An 18,456-nucleotide genomic window follows, 5' to 3' on the forward strand; every position below is an offset into this window, starting at 1 on the left:
CACACAATAAAACAAATCTATAGAGACAGGTGTTGTGGTATGGTGGGTTAAGCTACCAGTTGGGATGCCCACATCCCATAATCACAGTGCCTGGAATTGAGTATTGTCTCTGCTTCTGATCCAGCTTCCTGCTAATGTACACTCTGGAAGGCAGCAGGTGATGGCTTAAGTATGGAGTTCCTGGCTCGTTGCTTTGGCCTGGCCCGGCCCTGACTATTGCAGGCATTTGAGTAGTGAACCAGCAGATGGAAGATCACTCTGTGTCTGTCTCTTCCTGCCTCTCTCTGTCACTTTGCCTTTTAAATAAATAAACAAATAAATATTCTATTGAATCAATCCACTATGCAAGAAACTCTGTTCCCACTTCTGATGAATTTAGCACTGATTGTCCCAGACCTTCACCAGCTTCTAATAGCATAGGAGAGTCTACACCATGGGAATCATGGGGATGACGAAAACAGCTAGCCTGAGTATAGGATTTCTTTGAATTCTCCTTTTTAGAAACCATGCTAAATCATAGTCAATTCCTTAATATATTTCTGTATTTTAATATAAAATTTCACCCCAGAGGGTGAGCAAATTCTAAGTTCCTTGAGAATGTATGTATATTTTTGGGGTGGGGCTTTGCATGTATAGAATCAGGTGATTAACAAAGGAATTTACTTGAGGTTCTGTTTGTTGATATCTTGTGATCAGACAATGTTTGAATAGGTTAATACAGTTAAATAATTCATTATTCAAAGGCACAAAACACCTTATATAAGGCTTCTCTGCATGACACGAAGTGTTAAACCCAGTAGGCATAATTTTTAAAAATTTGTTTATTTGAAAGCCAGAGTTACACAGAGAGGAGAGGCAGAGGGAGGGAGGGAGGGAGGGGTCTTCTATCCGCTGGTTCACTTTCCAATTGGCCAGGAGCTTCTTCTGGGTCTCCCATGCAGGTGCAGGGGCCCGAGGGCTTGGGCCATCTTCTACTGCTTTCCCAGGCCACAGCAGAGAGCTGGATCGGAAGTGGAGCAGCCGGATCTCGAACCGGCGCCAGTAGGCATATTTGATTTATTCCATGAGCCTTCTTAGTTGGAAATCAATGGGATGGGTGCTCTTGGGAATGCAAAGAATATTTTAGGAGTGCAAGACTTGCCCTCAAGAGACTTACAGCCTTGTAGGGGAATATAGCAGAATCATAATACAAAGTAGAAGTGGTAAGTGTCAGAGGGAGTAGTTAAAGTCATGGTTTCAGATCTTACAGAATTCCTTTTCATAGAATGTTTAAATCTAAAAAATTATCTTATGTTCTGTCTAGTCTAACAACTTCTTTACATTAGAATGAGACCTTAAACCAAGGAAGCTCAAGTGCCTTCCCCATGGGCACCCAGCTAGACTGTGCCATTTTGACAAGATAACTAGTGTTTATAAAGCTAGCTGCTGTTTTGTTTTGTGTTGGCAACTTAGAGGAAAGAACACTGTATTGACCGGTGCCGCGGCTTACTTGGCTAATTCTCCGCCTGCGGCGCCAGCACCCCGGGTTCTAGTCCCGGTTGGGGCACTGGATTCTGTCCCGGTTGCTCCTCTTCCAGTCCAGCTCTCTGCTGTGGCCCGGGAAGGCAGTGGAGGATGGCCCAAGTGCTTGGGCCCTGCACCTGCATGGAAGACCAGGAGGAAGCACCTGGTTCCTGGCTTTGGATCGGCGCAGTGCGCCAGCCGTAGCAGCCTGTTGGGGGGTGAAGCAACGAAAGGAAGACCTTTCTCTCTGTCTCTCTGTCTCTCTCTCTCACTGTCTAACTCTGCCTGTCAAAAAAGAAAAAAAAAAACCACTGTATTTATGAGTTAAATTTGGGCTTGAGGAGTGGGGTCCCTTGAAGCTTTATTCAGCTAGGCACTTTGTTCTGAAATTGCACTTAGAGTAGAAGGCAGGGGAATGGTTCTGGTGTATATGTATAAAATTTGTTGCTGACGTGGGATTAGACTGTGTCTCTTACACTTTACGACTTTTATAAATTTGCTTTTTAGTAGATAATACATTCATACAATTCAAAATTTAAAAGGTACAAAATGATATACAATTAACTCATTTATTTAATGTATTTATCTGTATTGGAGAATGTGAGAGAACACTTTCATCTGTTTGTTCATTCCCCAAGTACTCACAATGACTAGGGCCAGGCCAAGCCTAACCCAGGAGCTAGTATCAATCCAGATCTCCCATGTCAGTGGCAGGGACCTAACTACTTGAGCCATCACCTGCTGCCTCCCAGGGTGCACATTAGCAGGAAGCTGAAATCAGGAGTAGAATATTGCAGGTACTCCAATATGGGACACAGGTGTGCTAATTGGCATCTTCACTGCTGGGCCAAACACTAGGCCCTCACCCCCCCCTTTAATATTTATTTATTTATTTGAAAGGCAGAGTTACAGAGAGGCAGAGGCAGAGGCAGAGAGAGAGAGAGAAAGAGAAAGAGAAAGGGAGAGAGAAAGGTCTTCCATCCGCTGGTTTACTCCGTAGATGGCTGCAGCTGCGCTGATCCAAAGCCAGGAGCCAGGAGCTTCTTCCAGGTTTCCAATGTGGGTGCAGGGGCCCAAGGACTTGGGCCATCCTCTACTGCTTTCCCAGGCCATAGCAAAGAGCTGGATCTAAAGTGGAGCTGCTGGACTCGAACCGGCACCCATATGGGATGCCGGCACTGTAGGCAATGGCGTTATCTGCTATACCACAGTACCAGCCTCCTTCAATCCCCTTTAAAAAGAAATAATACCCATTATACCATCTGTTTTGTACCTTTTCTTTTCTTTTCCACACTCTACTCCAATGATCCTTCCATAATGATAAAAAGCTTACTCATTCTTTGTTAGTTGGTGGTTTTTATGCCAAACAACTGAATCCCCTCTAGACAGTTAAGCCAAAAAAGAATTAGGATTTGAGGTAACTCATGGAATTGTTTGGAGGGCTTATGTCTAACTTGTTACAAACAAAGCCCCAACCTACGTGTAGTGCTGTTATGAAGTGGAAACCACAATGCTGCTCCCTTCCATGGAGCAACAGATACCAGGAATTTGACTTGAGTGCAGTTGTTCCCCCCTCCATGCCTGTACCAGGAAGGCTGCAAAATCAGTAGCTCTGAACAGAGCACCTCGGTTTATGTGTCTCACTTCAAAGCAAAGTCTTTTGTAGATGTGTCTGATTAGTAGAGCCTAGGTGACATATTTGTATCTTAGCTACAAGAGAGTCTGGGAATTTGGATCTCAACTTTTAGGCTGGGAAGTGGTACTTGTAATATGTGAAATTTCTTCAAGTAGAGAGGAAAGGCTTTTCAAAAGATGATTGGCAGTCACAGAAATGACAAACATCCACTAGAGTTGCCTAGAATTCCATTGTGTGTATCAACCACACTTGATTAAAAGTTCAGATGCTAGACCTCTAGATGTTTTCCAGCCTCTTAGATGACACTATATTTCAATGAGCATATACATATGTCATTTTGCTTATATAATAGGAATGTAAATTTTTAAAAAAGATTTATCTGAAAGTAGAGTTACAGAGAGAGAGAGAGAGAGAGACAGAGCGAGCACGCTAGCTTTCATCCCCTGGTTCACTCCCCAAATGGCTAAAATGACTGGGGCTGGGCCAGGCCAAAGCCAAGAGCTAGGGGCTTCTTCCTGGCTTCCCATGTGGGTACACGGGCCCAAGCACTTGGACCACCTTCCACTGCTTTCCCAGGTACATTAGCAGGGAGCTGGGTTGGAAGTGGAGCAGCCAGGACTTGAACTGTTGCCCATATGGGATGCTGGTACAGCAGGTGGCGGCTTTACCCATTATACCACAGCACCGGCCCCAGAATATAAATTTTTAGATATAGAATTGCTAAGTCAAAGGTAGATTATAATTCTTAGGGATATGGCCAGATTGTCTCCAGTTGTTATACCGATCTGTGTTTCCACTAGGCCAGATTCTTTTCCTTGTTGCCTCCTCATCTGAGCCATAGTGGCAGCCTAGGTCTTCCTTGCTCCTTGGGTGAGTTTTGAGCCTTGGGCCAAGAATGCTGACAGACTGGATCTGGGCCATAACCTCTGCCAGGTCAGCCTGTATTTAGCATCTGGGATGGATTTGGCCTACAAATTATTATAGGACTTCTGGCCCTAAATTAAATGGCATCTTGCAGAATCTAAAAGATAATGCAGCTTCCAAAATTAACTTGCAACTTGAGAGTAGTTTATGCATTTGGAGATCTTGTTCACGAAAGGATGAAGACATGCTCAGAGAATGGTTATGAAGATTTACAACATCTTTTCTCTTTAAAGGTCAAAAGAAAAATTTGAGAGTCAGTGTTGTGGTACCATGGGTTAAGCTGCCACTTGTAACATTGGCATCCCATATCATAGTACTGGTTCAAATCCTCATTGTTTTGCTTCCCATCCAGCTCCCTGCTATTGTGCAGGGAAAGCAGTGGATGATGGCTTAAGTGTTTGCTCCCCTTGCCACCCATGTGGGAGACCCAGATGGAGTTCTTGGCTCCTGGCTTTGGCCTGGCCCAGCACTGGCTGTTGCAGGCATTTGGGGAGTGAACCAGCAGATGGAAGACCTCTCTCTGTTTCTATGTGTCTGTCTCTGTCTCTCCCTCCTTCCCCCATCACTCTGACTTTCAAATATATAAATAATTTTAACAAGAAAAAAATTTTATTTTTAGTATGTAAATTACTGCATAGATTTTACTCATACCTGAAATGTGGCATTCAGTTGCTCCAGTGGTTGCTGTGGGCGTTTATAGTAATATTGGAAGTCCATGTTTGAAAACTTTTGAAAAACTTAAATGTATATAAATGGGTGAAAAATGGGGGCTAAGGAAGAGGGCATCTATGAAGGGCCTTCAGAAAGTTCTTAGGGGTTGGGGCTGGCGCGATGGTGTAGCGGGTAAAGCTGCCAACTGCAGTGCTGGCCTTCCATATGGGCACCGGTTCAAGTCCTGGCTGCTCCACTTCCAATCCAGCTCTCTGCTATGACCTGGAAAAGCAGAAAAAGATGGCCCAAGTCCTTGGGTCCCTGCACCCATGTGGGAGACCCAGTAGAAGCTCCTGGCTCCTGGCTTTGGATCGGCGCCACTCCAGGCATTGCGGCCATTAGAGGAGTGAACCAGTGGATGGAAGACCTCTCTCTCTCTCTGCCTCTCCTTCTCTCTCTGTGTAAGTCCACTTTTCAAATAAATAAATAAATAAATATTAAAAAAAGTTCACAGGGGTCATGGAAAATGCTTATCATGAAGAAATTAATGCTACACTTTAATTTTTTATATCAAAATACTTCTATTTCCCATGTCTCCTTGTTGCATATGTGTGTGTGTGTGTGTTTAATGGTAGTGCTTACTCTGAATGCTGTGTTTTACCTGGTGCAGCTGATTATTTCAGTAAAAGATTCTTTTTTGGGTGAGTATTTGGTTCAGCAGTAATGCTGGCTGGGATGCTCACATCCTGTATTGGAGTTTCTAGGTTCATGTCCCAGCTCTGCACACCTTGGGTGGCAGCCAGTGGTGGCTCAAGAACTTGATTCCCTGCCTTATGTGGGAGACCCAGATTGAGTTTCTGGCTCCAGGCTTTGGCCTGACCTAGCCTGAGTTGTTGCAGGCATTTAGGGAGGGAGGCAGCCTATTTTTATGCGGGGGTTGGTAACCCTTTCTGTAAAGAGCCAGATGGTAAATATATTTTAGACTTTAAAAAATTTTTTTAAATATTTATTAATTTATTTGAAAGTCAGATCTTCAGAGAAAGAGAGGCAGAGGGAGAGAGAGGCAGAGGGAGAGAGAGGCAGAGGGAGAGAGAGGCAGAGGGAGAGAGAGGCAGAGGGAGAGAGAGGCAGAGGGAGAGAGAGGCAGAGGGAGAGAGAGAATGCACAAGAGCAAGCGCGAGCTCTCTCCATCCCCTGGTTCATTCCCCAAGTGGCCACAATGGCTGGGGCTGGGCCAGAGCCAGGAGCTCCATCCAGGTCTCCCACACGGGTGCAGGGGCCCAGGGACTTGGGCCATCTTCTGCTGCTTTCCCAGGTACAGTAACAGGGAGCTGGATTGGAAGTGGAGCAGCTGGGACTTGAACCAGTGCCCATATGGGATGCGTGTGCTGCATGTGGCAGCTTTACCTGCTACGTCACAGTGCTGGCCTCGGTTTTTCTTTTTTTTTTTTTAAAGCCAGGAGGCAAAACAAAGGATATTGTATAGATACATCTATATCAAGATAGAAACAGACTTTCATGGACTTTTTATTGAGTTAATTAAAGTAATAATATTTGGCTACTTTTTTGATAATATAGATCTACTCATAAGAATGGAATTCTTTTTTTGGGATAATATTTTGTTTAATAGAATTCATAATTATGTTCCCTGTCATCAGCTTGATTACAAATGTTCGCAAACTGAAAAAAATTTTACAAATGAACCATGATAAACCAGGTTGTGGGCCACATTTCCACTTTCCAGCTTTCCAACCCCTGATAATGGAAACACCATAAGCTTCAGACCCAGGCATACAAAGATTTGAATACCAGCTCTGAATTTGTGACCTTGAACATATCACTTAACTTTCTGAATTGGATTAATTTGTACATAAAAACTAGGAATAGGTGGCACCTATTTCATGGAATAAAAATCACCCCCATCCATGTGATTTTGCATTTGGATTGTAGTTCTTTAGATACTGATATAATTTAGAATCAGTATTGCTTATTAGTTATTGAACAGATTTTTTAAAAAGATTTATTTAAGCCGGCGCCGTGGCTCAATAGGCTAATCCTCCACCTTGCGGCGCCGGCACACCGGGTTCTAGTTCCGGTTGGGGCGCCGGATTCTGTCCCGGTTGCCCCTCTTCCAGGCCAGCTCTCTGCTATGGCCAGGGAGTGCAGTGGAGGATGGCCCAGGTGCTTGGGCCCTGCACCCCATGGGAGACCAGGAAAAGCACCTGGCTCCTGGCTCCTGCCAGGATCAGCGCGGTGCGCCGGCTGCAGCGGCGGCCATTGGAGGGTGAACCAGCGGCAAAGGAAGACCTTTCTCTCTCTGTCTCTCTCTCTCACTGTCCACTCTGCCTGTCAAAAAATAATAATAATAAAAAAAAAAAAAGATTTATTTATTTGAAAGGCAGAGTTACAGAGAGAGAGAGAGAGAGAGAGAGAGAGAGAGAGAGAGGTCTTCTATCTGCTGGTTCACTCCCCAAATGGTTGCAACTGCCGGAGCTGGGCCAATCTGAAGGCAGGAGCCAGGAGCCTCTTCTGGGTCTCCCATGCATGTGCAGGGGCCTAAGAACTTGAGCCATCCTCCACTGTCCTACATCATAGCAGAGAGTGGGATCGGAAGTGGAGCAGCCGGGACTTGAACTGGCGCCCGTATGGGATGCCAGCATTACAGGCAGTGGCTTTACCTGCTATGCCACAACGCCGGCCCCTGACCAGATTTTAAAGCTGTTTTTTTAGGAGATAGAACAATTGAATGATCTTAAAGGAGAATGTAGAAACATGCCTTTTCAATGGAAAGGTCACAACCTTAGTTAAATGGCCAAGTCTGGCAATCAGTAAATGGTAGGGTGTTCTGACATTATGTGACCCTCACCAATGTGTACCTCTCACTGTATCACAGTTTCACTTTTGTGGTTGTCTTGCTGAAATGTTTGACTTGAGTGTTGTCACCAGAAAACAGACAAATCCAAAATATGGGACATTCTGGGGAGAACTGGCCTGGAATCTTGAAAGGATTCAGTGTCATTAAGGACTGGGGCAGTGGGCTGTTGTCTGCAGTCCCGACTGTTGTGGCCATTTGAGAAGTGAGCCAGCAGGTGGAAGATCTCTCTCTCTGTGTCTCTCTCTCTCTGTCTTTTCCTCTCTCCCTCTAACTCTGACTTTCAAATGAGTAAATAAACCTTTTAAAAAAGAATGAGTGTGATTGTCCTAGATTAGGGGGACCCTAAGGGAATATAAGATAAAAATGCAATGCATGAACATTGATTAATTAAATCCTGAATCAGGGGGTCATTAATTGTTGTGGTGTAGCCTGTAAAGCTGTTTCCTGCAACATTGGCACTTCTTATGGGCACTGATTTGAGTGCTGGCTGCTCCACTTCCAGTGCTGCTCTCTGCAAATGGCCTGGGAAAAGCAGCAGAGGATGGCCCAAGTACTTTCACCCCTGCTACTCACGTGGGAGACCTAGAGAAGCTCTGGGCTCCTGGCCTCAGCCTGGCCCAGCCTTGGCAGTTGTGGCCAACTCGGGGGAGTGATCTCTGTCTCTCCTTCTCTCTCTCTAGCTTTGACTTTAAAATCAATCAATCAATCATTCAATAAATCAATCTATACGAGAAATCCTGGATCAGGAAAAGAAAATTCAGCTTTGTAGGCCATTTTCATGGTAATTGTTGAAATGTGAGTTTGTCCATATGTTGTGTGATCATTGTGTTAATGTTGATTTCCGTGGGTGTGGTGATGATGGTGTGATGGTGTTGGAGAATATACCTGTTCTTAGGTATAAATAATAAGGTACTTAGGGATGATGTGTCATGAGGTATGTCATGAAATGTGTCTTTAACCTACTTTTCATATGATTTGATGAAAAGGGAAGGGAGAAAGTGTGTGTGTTTGTGCGTGAGCATGTGTGTATATAGAATTGGTTGTTTTGTTGAGCATTGCTTAATTCCTATCATAGATAGCACTGAGCATAATAATTTAATAGGGAGGTGCCCTAAATGTTTTTCAGTTAACCAATGCTTTAAGTCAGGGGTAGGGAACTTTTTTGTTCTGCCAAGGGCCATGTGGATATTTATAACATCATTCGTGGGCCATACCAAATGATCAGTTTAAAATTTTGAGTTCTGCCTGAGGTTGTCTTGGCAGTGCCAGAACAAATGATTTCACTGGCCTTATAATATGGCCCACAGGCTGGACGTTCCCCACTTCTGCTTTAAGGTGTTTTTGGGATTCTCTGAAAACATGCCTAAGTACTGCATGTCTGCTCTTTAACATTGGGGTTTGGCTCTAGTTGCACACTACTTAACGTTGGATAATTGGATATGGGGGATCATGTTTTCTGGAGTGGCTCCCCACATGGGTCCCTTTGGACAGAAAATCCCTATTGAATGTTCGAAAGTATAAATGAATGGGAAAGAAAAGCCCAGCGTGGGGTTTAGCTGTTTCCTGAGAGGCCAAGGTAGGAAGTGCAAGCACGTACTTGTCTATTTGTTGCCAAGTATGCCCCCTTGGGGGCCGAGCCCCTGTCATTTTGGTGAGTGAAAGGAGGCACATCTCTGGAGTGCTGAGTCTCAGGGGCACCTCTGAGGTATTCTTCTGGGCTGTAAGTCTTAGGGCTGATATAAAGGGTGGTGGGAACCTTGATTCTAACATTGTAGTACTGCCTAGCTGACCAGGCAGGGAACACAGTAGTTAATATTCGCTTCTATATCTGAAGGAGCTCTTCTGGTTAAATGGTGTGAGATGTCTAGAGCCAACTTAGCAGTCACTTTTAAAAATAATGACAAGCTCAGAGGAAGAACTATTCTGCTGCTACAGGCTGTGGAATCAAATTACTTCAATAAATATTCATTAAGCAATTGTATTCTTGGAGAATACAAATGAAAATAAACCCTTGCCTTGGACTGGGCACTTAGAGCATGCAGGAAGGAGATGAGGCACAGTGCTGACAATTACCAAAACAGTGATTTTGCTATATGATAGGCTAGTGAGGTGATAGAAAGCTAGTATAAAGTGTTATGGGAATGGAGAAAATAAGCCATTTGGATTTGACAAAGGTTTCAGAGATAAGGTTGTTTTTGAGGTGACTTTTAAATGAGCCACAGGGACACAAGTGGGGAGACACTTGACTTCCAGGCAGAGGGCATAGCAGGTGCCCAGAGGCCTGGATGGGTATTGCTGTGGAGAGCTTGATTGACATCTGGTAGTGGCTAAAGCCTTAATTAGCATTGGGGCAGGAAGAGAAAGGCTTGGGGTTGTTGGAGGGGAAGTTTGGGCCACACAGGAGGACCTCAAAAGCCACGCTCAGGAGTGCAGGTTCTACAAGGGAATGAGGAGCCCTGAAAACCCTTTGGAGGGTGATATGGTTTTAGTAATACCACAGAGGGCATGCAGAGGCTGGTGTGTGAAGGTACACAAGTCCAGGGGCAGAACTGCAAGCAGTCATGGTCAAAGCAAAAAATCTGAACTCTGCCAGGTACAACAGAGAGAGGGTAGAAAATAAGGGTACTCTTCGAGGATTCTTCCAGCTCTCTCTACTAATAGCTTTTGATTTTTAAAATCTTTCTATGGAAACCTTTAAAAATACTTAAAAGAGAGAAGCTTATTCAAACCTTCAAACAGTTCTGAAAATGTATTACCTTTCAACTAGGAAAGAAAGTTATTATTTCAGAAAAATTAGAATGTGTGTAGACTGGTTACTCAGTCACTTAATCTTATAGAATTAGGTAGGAGGGAAGCAATTTTAGTGCCCTTCAACCTTCCAGAACTTTGTTTGGGTTCTTCCCAAATGTTCGGTGCATTTTTCAGATTTGTAGCCAGCATATCATCAGTTTAGTGTACATCTGTAAGCTGTAAGGAGGTTGATTTCACCCATTCCTTTTTATTTTCCATTTCTTGCTTTGCACCTGAGAAAACAAACCCTGGTCCATAGGTTCATGCTCTGTATTAGAGATTTGCACCACAGGTAACCTAAGATGGATCCAGCTGAGAGTGTTCCAGGTTTGGAGTTTAGACTAAAGAAGGGGGGTGGAATCTTTTCATTTTTTCTTTATTTTGGGAAAAACTTGGTGAGTTGGATGTTTAAAGGAGCAATTCTATAAAATACCTCCTGCTGGTTGAGTATCTGATATAAAATACAACCTTATTTTCTTTAGCTGTCATCAAAATACTTCTATCCACAACTTAGAGCTTTTCCTTTGAGAATTCAAACTTGTAATACTTTGAACTTCAATGAGCAAAGAAACCTTACAAAATTAACCCATTTTTTTGGATTGAGAAATCATAGGCTTATGAATCCCTATGTAAGTTCCAAAGGCTTTTGACAGTTTTCTCTTCTTTGTGGCTTGAATATTTCAAAAAGTTCTTCTCATGTTTCTGGGAGGTTTGGTGTACAGCAAGAAAAGTGACCTATGGGCTTAACTTATCTGTGTGAATATAATCTTCTTTGCTTACCAAGCAAGGATTCTTTTGGCATGTGGGACCAAAGAAAAGATTCCAAAGTAAATAAAGTGGTTTGTTAATGTCAAATTAGAGTTTTAGTCTTAAAGTGCCATAATTGTTTTGCTGGAAATTTCCAATTCAGTGTGGTAGTTATGCTAAAATAAAAACGGGTTAAATTACTAATAAATTAACACTGAATGAAATATAGTTGTTAAATTGTTCACACACAAAAGATCACAATTCCTTAATATTAGGAATTATTCTACAAGACAACTATTTTAATGATGCTGGAACTATACTGAGGTTGTTGGTGTTTTTTACCCCCATGTAGAAGCTAGTCTATACTTTAAAATGTGTAATAGATATATTAACAATAAGGAAATATTATTAAATTCAGTTACATTTTATATTTGAGGGTATGTTTCATTCACTTAATTGAGAATTTATTGACTGTGTCTTGGGTGCCTATCATTTTAAAAATATTTGTTTGAAAGGCAGAGTTAGAGAAAAGGAGAGATGGAGGGAGGGAGGGAGGGGGAGAGAGAGAGAGAGAGAGAGGAAGAACGAGATCCATCTTCCATATGCTATTTTACACCCCAATTGGCTGCAACTGTTGGGGCTGGGCCAGGCCAAAGCCAGGAGCCTGGAACTCCATCTGGGTCTCCCACGTGGGTTGCTGGGGCCCAAGTTCTTGGGACATCATCTGCTTTCCCAGGCATATTAGCAGGGAGCTAGAATAGAAGTGGAGCAGCTAGTGACTTGAACTGGTGCTCATATGGGATGTTGGGGTGCCTATCATTTTGCTAGGAGATGAATGGAAGTTGCCCCTTGCCCTTGAAGAGAAGACTTTTTAATAAGAGCAGAGTTAAATAGATAACTATAATATTATGAGATAAATGAGAAAATAAATATTAAAAACTCGAATATGGAGAAATGAGAAAATAAATATTAAAAACTCGAATATGGAGAATTTCAAATATATAGAGAATCAGAGAATGAATGCATCTACCAGCTACAACAATGGTCTCTTGGTTATTCATGTTTCACCCTTAGGTATCACTTACTCCTTTCTCTTCTCTTAGAATAGGGTAGCGTGTGATAGACATTTATAGACATTTGAATAGAGTACTATTGAGAACACACGGGGAAAAGAGGCTATACCTGGGAACTTGGGAGTAAACTATAGAGAAGTAATATTTGAGTTCAGTCTAAGCGGGGAGGAGAATGTTCTAGTTCCAGGTGATGGGTTGGGAACCAACAGTTATTGCAATGCCTTGAAAATATTTGTGTCTCTAGTACTTTTTTGTTTCCTTGAAATGAGTATCCAAGATGTGATTTCAATGGGTAGGAAAAAATTTTGTCTTAAGTTAATTATTATATAAATAATTAATTCACTTTTAATTTCAATAAACTAGGATAATCCACAAGTGGTGGTAATGACTAATCTGTTCTCTTTTCACCCCAGTGATTTTCTAGACTTTGTACATTAGAAGCTACCCCTTGAAGAAATCACTCTCCTTTGTAAGAAGAGTAACAGCTATCGTTTGTTACTTTTATTTTTATTTTTGAAAGAGGAGGAATAATAAATTACTTAGTCCTAAAGCACCATGAGTAGGTAGAACTAAATGATCTGAATTAAAAAACTGTAAGCTGGAGAAAAAAGGAACCAACCAGTGTGTACACACAGGTTCCTGAGGGACTTTTTGGTTAGTTACACTGTGAAATCCTTGCAATTTCATTATATATCTTGTCTTCTTTTCCTGTTATGAAATGGGGTTTTCATCATGATTTTCTTGTCTGTTTCAGATCACAGAACTGTGTGGTGCAAAGCGGGTTGGTTATTTTGGTCCAACACAGTTCTACATTGCTCTGAAATTAATTGCTGCAGCACAGTCTGGCCTCCCTGTGCGGATAGAGAGTATTAAATGTGGTGAGTATCTCAAATTTGTACATTTTATTATCCACAACATGTTTCTTGCTTATGAGACCCATTTTTAGTGGGTCTAAAGCCTGTTCTATAACCTTTTGTGGGAATTTCTCCTTGCTTCTTCCAACTCCTGTGCAAAATGCAGTGACAAAAGTTAGTTTTTTTCTTTTTTTTTTTTAAACTGGGAAAGATTCAGCAAGTGATCTAAGATTAGTTCCTTTTAACTGACTTGCAGTTGAAATAGATTTTGTTCTTTAGCGGGATGAGAGTAAAATAATAACCTTCAGTTTAATTTTCCGCTTGAGGTAACTATAATATCATTCAAGGCTCTGTTAAGGATTGGGCGGAGTAACAGGAGAGGTTGAGTGGAATTGCTCCTTTTCTCTCTCTTTTCATTCCTGCCAGTCCTATCAGATGCACTCAGCCTTCAATTCCCAAGTGCTGGAGCACTGATGTGATGACTATTAAGTCCTTTGGAGCTACCAAAATTTTGGCAAAGTGAATTTATCTTTTCTGTTTTTATTTACCGTGTTTTTTTTTTAAGATTTATTTATTTATTTGAAAGAGTTATAGATGGCCATAATGGCCAGGGCTGGGCCAGGCCAAAGTCAGGAGCCAGGAGCTTTATTTGGGGTTCCCACGTACGTGGCAGAGCCCTAAACACCTGGGCCATCTTCTGCTTTACCAGGCCATGAGTAGGGAGCTGGATCAAAAGTGGAGCAGCTGGGGCACAAAGTGCTACGCATGTGGGATGCCAGTGTCACAGATGGCAGCTTTACCTGCTACGCCACAGTGCTGGTCCCGGATTTAATGTTTTCTTATCTTCCCATCCCTGCCCCCAACCCACTGTACGCTTGAACACTTTTCACAAGTTAAACAAAAAGCAAAGCCCACAACAATTATCATGATTTCCTCAGCGTCAGTATTGACTTTAAATATTTCAATAAAGGAGGTGACTATTTGAGGGATTCATCATGATGTAAATTACTTTCATATGTTTACTACACAGCTCTGTGGGAACTTTTCCCCCTATCATTAATTTGAGATAAAATCCACTCAGCTGTTCACTCCTGCCTTGTTAAGTGTCTGGTTGAGATATAAGTGGGTTCTGGATTTACGGTTAGTTCATGGAGAGCTTGTAAGACAACCTAAATAGCCAAGATTGTCATATATGGCTGTGGGAAACAGTGCTCGCTTGTTGCCCTAACCATCATGGGGCAACAATCATCCTGTTAATCTTTATCAAGGACTTAGAGCATGCCAGACATTGTCTTATTTAATCCTTACGGCATCTTACTAAATTAGGTACTTGTGTTAGTTTGCATCACTTAGGAAAGCTGCAGTAACAAATGCCATGGCAGTCTTAGTGCCTTAACCAGACAAAGGTTTGCTCCGCACTTTGCAGTGGGTCAGGATAATCCTTCAGGGTAGCTATCTTCCATGTGGCGGTTCTGTGATATCAGCTGCTTTATCTTGTGGCAACTTTAACAGAACCTGTTCCCATACTTGCCATGGCAGGGCACTAGTTTCTCACTCTAGCAGTTAAGTGCTCTGGCTTCAATGTGACTCATATTACTTCTGCTCACGGTGTATTGGCCAGAACTTACCACGTGGATCTGCTTAACTACAGAGCAAAGTAAGGGCACACAGTTCTTCCCTGTGCCTGCAAGGTACAGGGACAGCTGAACACTGAAGGGGTTGTGGTGCTATTGTTTATACATCTCACAAACGTGGAAATTAAAGGATAGAGAGGTTGAGTAGCTTGCTTAAGAGCATAAGGCTATTAGAGTTTGGAGCCAGGAAGTTATGCCTACAGTTCCCATGTTCTTAATTGGTATGCAAACTAACCCCTTCTTAATTCTATTTAGTAAGGTGTTGACTATAATTTATGATCACAGATTATTTTCCATTAAAAAAATTAGATCCCAAAGGCATTTCTTGGTATTACAGAATTTGGTCTTTGAAATATGAGGTACTAGGGCCAGTGTTGTGGCGTAGTGGGTAAAGCTGCTGCATCCCATATGGACACCGATCTGAGTCCCAGATTTTTCACTTCCCATCCAGCTCTCTGCTGTGGCCTGGGAAAGCAGCAGAAGATGACCCAAGTCCTTGAGCCCCTGCACCCACATGGGACTCCCAGAATAAGTTCTTGGCTCCTGGGTTTGGATTGGCTCAGCTCCAGTTGGTGTGGCCATTGGGGAGCAAACCAGCAGATGGAAGACCTCTTTGTCTCCCTCTCTGTCTCCACTTCTCTGTAACTCTGCCTTTCAAATTAATAAATAAATCTTTAAAAAAAAAGAAATACGAGGTACTTCAAAAATTCACAGCAAATAGAATTAAGAGATTTGTTTATTTTGGTTCAAAAAACTTTGGAAATCCATAAATATGAGGCACTTTCAAAAAGTTCAAGGAAAATGCATATTATGAAAATACTATGCATGGATTGCAATTATGTTTTACACCAAAATAAACTTATCTTTAAATTCTATTTGCCAACAACTTATTGAAGTACCCTCCTAGGTTTCTTGATGGAGTGTTTTTTTAATTTATTTTATTTACTTGAAATTCAGAGAGAGAGAGGTCAATCTTTCATCTGCAAATTCACTCCCCAGATGCCCACAACAGTCAGGGGTGGACCAGACCAAAGTTAGGATCCAGGAGCTTCTTCCAAGTCTCCCACATGGGTGGCAGGGACCCAAGCAGCTAGGTCATCTTCTGCTTTCCCAGGCACATTAGCAGGGAGCTGGATTGGAAGTGAAACAGCCAGGACGTAAACTGGTGCCCAAATGGGATGTTGGCATCGCAGCCATTGGCTTAACCTGCCACACCATGATGCCAGCCCTTGGAGTGTCATTTTGTCAGCAAGCTTGGTGTTTGTTACTATAGAATGTAATGGTCACTGCTCCCAACTCTTTGTTTAATTAGTTGAAAGTTATATCACATTGAGTTTGGATTTGTCATGGGATTGGTAGCTTTTGTTTTATTGTAACTGATCACTAAGACTTATTTTAATATCTTCCAACTTTATCTTCTAGAAAACTTAGAGCTGCATTGTTGTGTACAAGAATGAACTTTTGATGCCTTTGTTGTTGTTGTTGTTTTTTTTTTTAAGTGAGGCTTAAGCCTTTTACCTGATTTGTGCCCATATCTGTTAGCTTAATTTTCTGGGAGTTGGGGTAAAGAGAAGGATTATCAAAGTTATCACTTGTGTAAAGGACTAATACTTTTCCATGAACACGAGCATGGTTAAAAAAATCATGGAAATGGAATCAAAATATAAGTTTATTTTGGTATAAACCATTTTGAAATCCATACATATGTTTTTTTCCATAATGTGCCTTTTTCCTTGAACTTTTTGAAGACTCTAGTGCAAAGCTTTCTCGGTTGTATTTTTTTTAATTAATTAATTTTTTAAGGAATACAAATTTCTTAAGTACAACTTTAGGAATATAGTTATTCTTACCACCATACCTGCCCTCCCACCCATACTCCCACCCCTCTCATCCTCCCTCTCTCCTTCCCAGTCCCAAAGATTCATTTTCAATTAACTTTGTACACAGAAAACTAACTCTATTCTAAGATTTTAACAATTTGTGCACAGACACACACACACAACTGTTTGAGAACTAGTTTTACAGTTAAATCTCATTGAGGACAGAGGTCTTGCATGGGAAGTTAGTGCACAGTGACTCCTGTTGTTAATTTAAGAATTAACACTCTTATGTATGATGTCAGTGATCACCTGAGGCTTTTGACACGAGCTGCCTAGTCTATGGAAGCCTTTTGAATTCACAAACTCCATCAGTATTTAGACATGGTCATAAGTAAAGTGGAAGTTCGCTCCTCCCTTCTGAGAAAAATGCATTTTTCTTTGATGACCACTTCATTCTGCTGGGGTCTTACTCACAGAGATCCTTCATGTAGAGTGGGCATCCTTGTCTGGTACTAGATCTCAGTGGGAATGTTTCCAACTTTTCCCCATTTAATAGGATGCTGGCTGTGGTTTTCTCATAAATTGCCTTGATTGTGTTGAGGAATATTCCTTCTGTACCCAATTTGCTTAGAGTTTTCATCATGAAAGTGTGTTGTATTTTATCAAATGCTTTCTCTGTATCTATTGATATAATCATACAGTTTTTGTTCTTCAATTTGTTAATGTGATGTATCACATTGATTGATTTGTGAATATTGAACTGTCCCTGCATACCAGGGTTAAATCCCACTTGGTCTGGGTGGATGATCTTTCTGATGTGTTGGAATCAATTGGCTAGAATTTTGTTGAAGATTTTTACATCTATGTTCATCAGGGATAGTCTGTTGTTCTTTTTCTCTGTTTCATCTTTTTCAGGTTTAGGAATTAAGATGATATTGGCTTCATAGAAAGAATTTGGGAGGATTCCCTCCCTTTCAATTGTTTTGAATAACTTGAGAGGAATCAGAATTAGTTCTTTAAAGTCTGGTAGAATTCAGCAGGGAAGCTGTCTGGTCCTGGGCTTTTCTTTGTTGGGAGGGTCTTTATTGCTGATTCAATTTCTGTCTCAGTTATGGGTTTGTTTAGGTTTTCTATGTCTTCCTGGTTCAATTTAGGTAGGTTGTATGTGTCCAGGAATCTATCCATTTCTGCTAGATTTCCCAGTTTGTTGGCATACAACTCTGTAGTAATTTCTGATGATTCTTTTTATTTCTGTGGTGTCTGTTGTTACATTTCCTTTTTCATCTCTGATTTTGAGTCTTCTCTCTCCTTTTTTTGGTTAGATGGGCCAATGGTATGTCATTTTTTTTTCAAAAAACCAGCTCTTTGTTTTGCAGATGTTTTGTATTTTTTGATTCAATTTTGTTGATTTCTTCTCTAATTTTAATTATTTCTTTTCTCCTACTAGTTTTGGTTTGGTTTCCTGTTGTTTTTCTTGATCCTTGAGATGTATTAGCTCACTTATTTGGTGCCTTTCCAGTTTCTTGATGTAGGCACCAATTGCTATAACCTTTACTCTTAACACTGCTTTTGCTGTATCCCATTAAGTTTTTTTTAAAGATTTTATTTATTTATTTAAGAGGTAGAGTCACAGACAGTGAGAAGGAGAGGCAGAGAGAAAGGTCTTACTTCTGTTGGTTCACTTCCCAGATGGCTGCAATGGCCGGAGCTGTGCTGATCCAAAGCCAGGAAGCAGGTGCTTCCTCCCAGTCTCTCATGTGGGTACAGGGGCCCAAGTGCTTGGGCCATCTTCCAGTGCTTTCCCAGGCCACAGCAGAGAACTGGATTGGAAGAGGGCCAGCCGAGACTTGAACTGGCACCCATATGGGATGCTAGCGCCAGAGGTGGAAGATTAACATACTGTACCATGGTGCTGGCGCCCTCCATTAAGTTTTTTTTTTTTTTTTGAC

General features: G+C 41.7%; 1 protein-coding gene across 10 annotated transcripts in view; it reads left to right on the forward strand.

Moving 5' to 3' along the window:
- Window positions 1–18,456, forward strand: part of REPS2 (RALBP1 associated Eps domain containing 2) — a 259,100-nt gene that overhangs the window by 57,034 nt on the left and 183,610 nt on the right. For all 10 annotated transcript variants that reach the window (XM_002719927.5, XM_051827618.2, XM_051827619.2 and 7 more), the window contains exon 2: window positions 12,954–13,077. In XM_002719927.5, the coding sequence (XP_002719973.1) occupies window positions 12,954–13,077 (124 nt within the window). The remainder of the gene's footprint in view (window positions 1–12,953; window positions 13,078–18,456) is intronic.

This window comes from Oryctolagus cuniculus, chromosome X (genome assembly GCF_964237555.1).
Source record: "Oryctolagus cuniculus chromosome X, mOryCun1.1, whole genome shotgun sequence".
Taxonomy (NCBI): domain Eukaryota; kingdom Metazoa; phylum Chordata; class Mammalia; order Lagomorpha; family Leporidae; genus Oryctolagus; species Oryctolagus cuniculus.